Source organism: Eptatretus burgeri, chromosome 6, assembly GCF_056783735.1.
Source record: "Eptatretus burgeri isolate ZD-2024b chromosome 6, Ebu_testis_v1, whole genome shotgun sequence".
Classification (NCBI taxonomy): domain Eukaryota; kingdom Metazoa; phylum Chordata; class Myxini; order Myxiniformes; family Myxinidae; genus Eptatretus; species Eptatretus burgeri.
Window position 1 is genome coordinate 106,049,810 of NC_140966.1, and position 10,000 is coordinate 106,059,809.

At 44.2% G+C, this 10,000-nt stretch overlaps 1 protein-coding gene across 1 annotated transcript in view; it reads left to right on the forward strand.

Moving 5' to 3' along the window:
- PARPBP (PARP1 binding protein) overlaps positions 1-10,000 on the forward strand; it is a 266,632-nt gene that overhangs the window by 223,528 nt on the left and 33,104 nt on the right. The window contains exon 10 of the mRNA XM_085886544.1: positions 7,511-7,676. Coding sequence (XP_085742670.1) covers positions 7,511-7,676 — 166 coding nt within the window. The remainder of the gene's footprint in view (positions 1-7,510; positions 7,677-10,000) is intronic.

The following is a 10,000-nucleotide window of genomic DNA, read 5'->3' on the forward strand; positions in this document are numbered from 1 at the left end:
ATACAGTATTATGCGATTTAAAAATGGAATTAATATGAAAATCCATTACAAGTACACGAGATAAATAGATTTCTCATAATTTATGCGAATTGCGCTAGAACGCCATAACTGGGAGAGTATGTCTCAAAATGACCATACATCTTGGTAACCCCATGTAGTCAGGTGAAGGCTTACATTTCTAATGTGATTCATGTTGGATTAATGTTTAAAGTACATTCAAGGTCAAACATGGAGCTCAAAAAATTGAATCCAACTTTTTGGTCGAAAACATGTCAATATCATCAATTATTGTTTGAAAGTACAAATTTTGTTTGAAAGTACAAAGTGCCATCAGATAAAGTAATTTTCTCACGACATGCGAATGTCCGATAGAGGTACTGTATGGTTAATTGTACCTATTAATTATTGAAACCGTTGTATTTATTCCACCGTAAGCGACCCTCTGGTCTGCGCAGTTCCACTTGGACAAGAGTAAATGGAGATGTGTACATGAATATCAATAATTCCAGATATCCTGGAATTGAACCGCAGAGACTGGTAACAGACCTTTACTCTTTGCACTGGCATTTGCAAAGAGCGGTACACTGGAGGTTAGCCTTGACACACTTGCAACTTCGGCATGCTTTGGTGCACGCGCACTTGACAAGTTCCATGCAGGATTGCGAGACCTGAGGAATGGCGATCCATTTCGGCTTCCATCCTGTCTCACCCTGCATCCACCCGTAACCAGCCGGACATCGCAACTGGGGTGTTACGCCACTGGAAGCCCACAGGCTAGCCTGATACGTCGCCCTCTTGTAGTGTTGGTAGAGAGCATCCTGGAAAGTGAACAGATACATATTTCGCAAGATGTCTGACATGGAGTGTATACATGTACAAGATGAAAGTCGAAGTGTTGTCAATACTTACTTGCGTTGGTGGAATTCTCTCCAATCAGCCAGCATTACGGCAGAACAGAGCCACGTGAGCATTGTTGACACTTGTCAGTGTGCTGGATTTGTCGAAAGGTTTTGATCAGCCGGAAAAGCTGCGATATCACTTCGGCAAGAACAAACGGAAGGTCTGCGGCTGATATGAAAGCTTCTGTCACGTCAGGGAAAGATTTCCATGTCTGCCAGGCTGACTTCTTTCCTTTTCCTTTGTAAGCTGACATCGTGTCGCAACCAGTCAAAGCGTGGAACATCAAGAGTCCTCTGGACATACGCTGTCCCAGATTTCCACAGATGGCACTGATGCTGTGCAGGCAGAATGACTTCCCCATTCCAAATCCAATCCATATTTCCATGTTGGGATGTTTCTCCTTCAGCTCATGGTACATACCGCAGAGAATGATGATGACGTCGGTATCAACAGTACGTACCAAGACACTTCCACAGCCGTATTCAAGGGTATGGATCAGATGGATCATTATTCGCCTGTCAGCCTCTTCATGGTTACAATCTGACATGGGATGTAGCGAACCCTTGCACACAACTGACTCCCCTGAAAATCAGTACAGTACACATTAATGTTCAGGTACTCAAAGTAGAAATATGTTGGCGAATTTAATCTCAATCCACATATACCAAAATATGTCGATTAATGTTGCCCTCAATTTGTCAGAAAAAGTGAAAAATCTCCTGACAAAGCGAAAAAGATCGCGAGAGACTCCGCCCGAAACACAAAATTCATGCACAGTGACCCGAGAATCGCTGCTCATTTTGACCCATAACACTTCCAAAGTTATGTCTAACTTGTGTGCTGAAACCTGTTGGATATCCTATCTGGATAAGAAAACGTTTGTTTAGGCCACAAAATCTCGAAAGGGGCATGATATCGAGACTTGTGTTGGATTTGAGAGTTTGAATCCAGCCGAAAAAGAGAAGGCTGACAACTGAGCCATAAATCTGGTTCAAAAACTATGTTAGTGGTCAATAAGTTGCATGCTGTTACATAAATTGTTGACATGATTCACATTATTACAAAAGCAATCATGAAATATTTCACATTTCTGCATCTTGACACTGAAGGTGATGTCGGAGAATTCAAATTTTCGACTTACCGCCACCATTTTAAGGAGCGTTCTGCTGTTCCTCCATCGGAATTGGAGCACTTCAGAGGCGTGGTCGTCATTCTAAGCCCTTCCTCCAGCAGAAAAGGAGCACGGGATGACGCAGGGGGCTTCAGAATTTTGGCACCCTGTATTTCGGCAGAGGTTGACATTTTTGAGTGACTCCATGACTAAAAATCTTTAAAATAGGGTAATGTAGCTGCATGAAAAAAATTATGCTTTCTTCCAACTTGTAACGGTAAAATTGCTAAGAGCCCCCATTATCAGTATGTGTTTCTAGTTAGGGTCCCGTCCCTTGTTTAATGGGTAATTAAATGTACATGCGCTGCGGTTATTTTGATAGGATTTTTATAACAACCATAACTACAACAACACCAGCATCACCCTCACCTTCACCTCTCTTCCTCACACTGACGCCATTGCCTGCGTGTGTGTCGGCATGCACGTGGGTGGAGCCCATGCAGGATAATGTTCCTCTGCCTGTTTGGAGGGTGGTCCGGGATGGCCTTGGCGCCCGTTTTGGCCAATGACAGGGCGACGAGCGCATTTTGCGTGCCAAAACCATCCAGTGAGGGAAAGCGGGGAGGGGGGAGGCGTCCCTTCCCCCCCTGGACAAGTGTGAATAAGGTTGCGGCGCGATCGGACCAAGGAGGAGAGTTCTGGTTGTCGGCTCGAGCGTGGAGAAAAACAATCTGCACCCTGTCTGTTTGAGCGCGTGCTCTGGCTCTCTACTCATCTCGTCGCTGGCGTGGTCTGGCTCTCAGTCTGCATCTCGCTGGCTCGGGTCTCGTCGCGTGCTGGAGCCTGGCGCTGCATCCGTACCCGGTGTTTGCAGCGGCATAGAGCTGCGGGTTCAAGTCCCACCGAATCGGATCCACAAGGGCCGCGCGAGGCGGGAAGGTCCATTTACTTTTTGGGGTATTTGTGTGTGCGCGTGTGTGTCTGGGGCCCCGTCTTTAAGTAGTAATTTGTTAAGTGCTCTTTTTGCCTTGTACATACTTGCATTTCTATTAGTCGTGATATCTGCCCTTACGTGCTCCCCCCCCCCTTCCCCACCTATTGTGAATAAATATCCCCTGTTAAATGTATCAGCTCATTTTTGTGTTTTCTTCATTTGTTTAACGCGGTGCGTGTTGGGAAAATTAAAGAAGGCCGTTGTTGCCGTAGTGGTGTGCATTTGGGACCAACGGAAGCTCGGTGACCATCCGCTCGGGTCACGCACGGGTCGAGCACGCATACGGCTCATACCGTACGAGTGCCGTCGAGGGTGTGAATACTCGGTAGCTCGCCATGTGGGTCTCTAGGTATTTTGAAGTTTGGCAAATAACCCTGTCCCACGTGGTGGAATTATTGACGATTCACGGTCCTGTAAGGGACCCGTACCTTTCGGAAAACCTAGATTCCGGGTGTTCGGCTGAGTCGACCCTACTGCTCCACCTCGCGGTCGTGCTCGCAACCGATGCTCGGCCCACAACAAGATATGTATTTAACAAGAACTTCTAAATTGATCACTTGGTATTTTACATCAGAAAACCTTTGCCGTGTGGTCCAGGCAAAATATGATTACAGTATATGACAAAAAAAAAATTTTAGATGTGCAGTGTGTCCCAGAAAACCGATCATTTTGTGGAAATATCACCACTTTAAGTTTCCCGCTGAAGGTGGGCTGAGTTGGGCATTCCCACCCGGAGGGCCCTGACGGAGGGAGTGCCTTTACTCGTGTTGTGTAACAGGTATGTTAGAGCTGGGAGGAGTAAGGTGTTTTGGAAATCTTTCGCTCAACTTACTCACTGCATCACTCGAGCTTGCACGTAATTTATCTGAACAACATACTTTCTGATACTCGGTGAATCGTTCAAATTATAAATTGTACAACGAGTCAAAGAAAAGGATCATTTGGTTTTCATCACTGTCATATCCACCTCCCTTTATAGTCGTCTTACCCTGTGCATATTCCATCTTGTATATCGTTCATGTCTGTAGGACGGCATTGTTTTCCTAAAGGATGCCGCAAGATGTGTTGCCCATACAGTACTTGATTGCAGATGGGAAATGAACATCTGAAGGACAGATCGCTGTCCAGTTTATTGGCATTCGCTGCGATCTCCTTTTACTTTGATTCGATCCATTGTGGATCAAACCTCCATGCAGTCAGATTCAAAACTAGCTCGTTTGATGGGGGATTTCCTCGCATTGAATATTTTTAGAGCAAGCTTTACTCATGCATTATGGTTGTTATGTATTCTTATGGTCTCGCTGGGCCTTCTATCGGTCGCTGATTTTCAATCCCCATTTGTCCTCTGGTTGTTAATTTAGTTTTGTAAGGCATTGTTTTTGGAAATAAAATGTTCACCCCCCCTCTCCCCGATGCGTTAGATATTGAAAACAGAACATCATTCAAAATATGCAATTGCAATCTCCTATCAGATGGAATGTTACCAACTTTATGGGATGGCGATTTTCCACCTGGGGTTATAATGATTAATTCTGTGATGTATTTATTTAAGCTAACATACGGAGGTGAGCATGCTGTTTTATTGCCGCTTCTTCTGTCTGATGGTGTTTTGCTGTCGTTGAGCTGATTTTTTTTGTGCCACACTCGAGTTAACCATCTCCGCGAGCGAGTGTGCTTGTCCAAAGGCTGTTTATGGACGTGTGCAGCCTTCCTGCTCTCCAACTATCGAGCTGGGAAGGAAAGCTCGGCATGCCGATACATACCGAGTTGGGAGCAGCTGTCCTAGCCCCGAAAATCTGTCTTTTATAACACGATTTGAACATGCTAAATATGAGTGCCTGCTCTTTGTTCAAACACTGATCTGTCTGTAAGCTCGAGCAGTAAGACCTCCAAAGGTTGTCTGATGAGAAATGTCTGAGCCCTGAGAAGCTTCTCCCGAGTCGAAGCTTCTACATCACGAGTTTATTGTCCGTTGTTGTTAAAAGAAAAAAAGAATAATTCACCATAATTTTTCCCTGCTTTCGAAGACTGAGCATTTCGGATTTAGAAGTCGAATACAATTATATTCTGTTGTGAAACGAACTGCTAGGCAACCGCAGTTGTGTACAACATCAGATATGACGTGGTATGACATCACCCATAAACGGTCTTCTCAGATATTTGGCTTCGCAATATGGCGCATTTCCCATCTGTGAGTTCAAAACTGAATTGATCGCAGAAATTGGTGGATTATTAAGGATTTTATGGATCAGTTCTTCGAAAGAATAGAACTTCGAATGTCATCGCTAGTTTCGATGCGTTATGTTGCATTGTGCTCCATGTAAATGGGTCACTTGTTTTTCTGTTTTTCCGTGCGCTCCTAATGCGGTCGCCGGCATGGTCGCCTATTGCTTTCGACCTCACTAATTTCATTTTTTGAAGTTAGGGGGGATAGGGTGTGTTTGACATATTCGCTTTCAGGGCTAATCGGACATGGTACCCGATTTTCTCGCGAGTGCGTTGTTGTTTCCACGAAGTTTTGCTCTTTTGATTGTTATTACCTCCAACTCCGAAGATGGATGGAGGTTATGTCTTCACCCTAGTCAATCTGTTTGTCCATCTATGAGCAGGATATCTCAAAAAGTTTTGGATGGATTTGGACGGAACTATGTGGACAGGTTGAGTGCGTGACAAGAACGAATCGATTCAATTTTTATGAAGATCCGGGTATTAAACTTGTTATGTGATTCTTCACTGTTGGGTGGCACGGCCAAAAACGATAGTCTATAGATCACGATGTTTCAAAAACGTTGTTGGACGGATTCGGACGAATCTTGGTGAATGAGTCGGTTAGGTGATAAGAACAAGCTGATTAGATTTTGGTATGTGACAATGACGAATGCTCCGGATGCAGATCCCGTCTAACCCTGCAAAGCGTAAATTGTTCAGCCCGATGGAGGCATGCGCTCTATTCCAGTTATTGTTGTTGTTAGTGTTCGGTAAACTCGAAAACGATTTGCTGCAAATGAAGATGATACTCATGGTGTGAGCAGCACTGGTATCCTTGTTCTTCCTCACATTATACATCTTTTTGCATATCTCTTTGGGGACTAGCTCATCACGATTGTCCCATTTGGCCGTTGCAAAGGTATCAAATTGCTAATCGTTTTACTTAAACGGCTATTTTTGATGGCAAAAGAAATGGACAAAACCCAGCTCTGTCATTGGTGGGTTGCTCCCGATGGTTTTCACAATTCTGATGTTCGCCATGCTCGTTGCGATTTTTGGAATGCTCATGTGCTCATTGTTTCACTCTCCACTATGTCTCGTGGTTTTGATTGTTTATTTTATTTCGTTTGTTATAATGGTCTTTGATCGAGGGTGGGAGAGAGGGAGAGATTGATTGATTGATTGATTGATTGATTGATTGATTGATTGACCTCTCTGTTATCTTTTCACTGATTGATCAATGGAGTACGATGATGATGATTTGTGTTGTGCAAATGGCCATTCATGTCTTGTGATGTCACACAGTATATCGGCTGCCTTGTGGCAACTATTGCATTTCAAACTTATTTTGTCTTTCTGGTGAATACCCCCCCCCCCCGACCCCACCCCAGGTATAAACAGAAGGTAGGCTCTCAAGACCATGCAATTTGGCTTGAGGTTTACAAAAATCTACATCAATACCACAATCTTTTGTTCTGTTTTACTGTTGAACCTCGTCTCTTTTTATTAACGACTAGCAGGATTACCCAGCTTTCCTAATCCTGTCGGCATTTTGAAGATTTTTTTTTGTGGGTGTCTAAAACATTTGCTATACCCACAAAGGAATGGGGTCTGGGATCTTTTCATGTGCTTTTTTCTTTTTTCAAACACTCCCTGGCACTCACTGATGAACCTCTGAAAGTTTGATGAAGATCTGTTCAGACATCTCTGAGAAAAATGGCGACACACACACACACACACACACACACACACACACACACACACACACACACACACACACACACACACACACACACACACACACACACACAGCTCTTTTAGGATAGATGAGTTAAAATAAATAATTAATTGATGAATTAAAGCATCCACAAGTATGGCAAACATCCAGACTTCTAATTCCAAACAAAGCCATACCAGGTGGCTACCATTTTCATCAAAGCCAAATCAATCCAGTTTTAGACTTTGGCCTCATCATCCGCATCACGGTTAGTCATGTTTTGTAATTGATCCGGATTTGTTTGCACGCATTGCTGACATTTCAACTGATAGGAGCAATAACATAGTGCTGCTTTCAGTTCTTTGTTGGACAAGCGCCGAAACGTGTGGTTTGGAGACTGCTTCAGATATTTGTGTTGCAGATACAGCCCAAGCTCAGTTAGCCAAATGGCCTATTATATCGATGGCCTATCCTTATGCCTTCCTTGTTTTCCTTGTAATTATCTATACAGAATTGGTGTGACTGCAAGAATGCGTATGTCCTGTTTATGGAATTCTCGACGTGTTTTGAATCCCACCAGGCGCCGCGCCGTGCCGCGCTTCCTGAACCACCCGTATCTCAGTTTTCCTGCACCTACCTCAACGACTGTTCAACGCTACCCATCAGTCCTGTTCGACGGCCCATGAAAAGTCCTCCTCGGCCTCGATGCCTCACCGTCACCACATCCACTTCCACAGTGTCCCCTGGTATGTGATATTTCATCCGTTTGACCTGCTTTCTTGTACCTATCATTGGTTAAAAGCAACTCGACAATCAAATGTTACCCACAAAAGCCCAGTTGCATACATGGGTGGCTTCATTGGCATGACAGCATGCACTGGCTCCGTCCCATTTTTCTTGGCCTTTCGCGGTGCTGACATCAGAAATAATTGAACTTGCATGGTTCGTTGCAAATTATGAAAGGTGAGGTCAGGCTTTTGGGGATATTAAAAACGGGGTTGGGGAGATGGGGTTGGAGGGCTCAGACATCATGTGTAGAATGTCATGATATTGCAGTAATGTTCACAGTACTGTTATTTTAAAGTGCAATGATTCAGACTCAGAGTCCGCTCGGTCGATCGTTCAAACCCCGGCCAAGTCATACCGAAGGCTTAAAAAACAGGGTACACGCTGCTTCCTTACTCAGCATTTTAAAAGATTAGAGCACAGACAAACAATGCTGGAATGGCAATGGCAAACCACCGAGCATTGGCAACACTGACACACTGTGAATAGAGCATGGTATAGGTATGTGTATATATGTATGTATGTATATATATATATATTTATATATGTATAAAAATATGGATGTATATACATACACACACAGATCTATAATGGGTTTTGTATTGCTTTTTGGAATGTGCAATGGAAAACAGCATCGTTGGTCATTCTGGGTGAGGAGCCCGACATTGATTCAGTTCGGAAGTTCGAGGTCACTCACTCTCCCCCATTTGTTCTGCACATTCCCCTTCCCTTGCCTTACTACTCTCTCCTAATCACCGACAAAACTTTTTCCCTGCTCTCCTCTCTTTCCCCTCTCTCCCCACAGTCGCAACTCTACTTTATCTCTGCTATCAACAATCCCATTCTCTTCTTCTTCCCAAGTACTGACAAAACGCAGACAGAACAGCAGTTCGTCAATGTTTGCTTCCCATAACCCCCCCTTCCCCCACTCCCAAGAGGATCAGACTGTATCCAAAACATCATATCGGTAGTCCACTGCCTTCAGGTCAAGGTCGACCATGGTTTTCTGTTTTTTTTCTATTCGATAAGCATTCATTGCATCGTTGCATTTTGCACCAAACCATCTGAGTTTCCAAGTCCCAAGTTATTGCCATCGATCATGTGAATAGCAATTTGTTTGTTTTGTTGTAAATTTCTTCCATTTCTGGAAACCTTTCTCGCGGGGAATATAACATCCCAGTCTGGTGAAACCACAACCATCAGGCAGGGACACCTTCATCTTTTACTGCTGGGTTTTGTGGTGCAAGGTCAAGGTCTATTATTTGCCTGACGTTTTATACGCACGTCCGTATTTGCCGCTGTTGGCACGAGTCCACCCTGGCCTTCACCAATTGTTCATGCGTCGACTTGTTTCTCTCGAGTCCTGACTTCCCTTGTGTTACTGCTTAGACTGCATTCCCCTCATCTGTTCACGTGTCGTGACGCAACACGTTCTGCGGATTATCTGTTCTGCTCTTTTACTCCGACTTGACACGACCGTCAAGATGCACTTTGTTTTTCTTTTTTGTTGTTTACTTCCTCCGAGGAAATCTTCACATGTCAAATCTTCCTGCATTCGTTCCCCTTCAAGAGTCGCCGTGTCTTCTTGGCCTTGGCCACTTGGGAGTTTAACAAATGACTTTAATGGCCTGTGACGGATGCACTTCAAAAGCCGTCTGGTGCCGGTGTACCTTGGAAGGCCTCCACAGGTCATGTGCCGTCCGTGTCTTTCTGTGCCATCCTTGGTTTCCATACCTCTAACTCTCTTTTCCTGTACCATGACTAATTTGGACCATCTGTTGTCTGCCCTTTTTAGTTAGATGACCAGCCCATCACCCACTTTTTGGCTTAGCTTAGGTCAACACATCTGCTTCTCTTGTTTGGTTTGCAATCAATGGACTTATTTTTCTGTCGTTCTATGTTGGATGGGGCATGTTGGGAAGGGGGCGAGGTGGGTTCATGTAGACTATCCATGCTATCATTGGTCCCGCCACCCCCCGACCCTCCCCTCCCTTTTGCCCCAGCATCATGATAAACATGCTCAGATGTTCCAACTCGTTTGCATCAATGGCTAATGGCAAGATAAATTTTCAAGTGTTTTCTGAATTTGTTTCTTTGCTCTTTCGCTCTTATCATTGTGTATTACGTAACGATCAGTTCTGTAGCCAACAGAAGATGTGATAAAACGATTTGCGACAGAGGAATGTGCAAAGTGTTATTTGGTTATTTAATGTTTTAAAGATAATTATCCAGCGGGGAACTATTGGGTTCACTCACCTTGATGGTGTGCGCGCTTCTTTCCAAG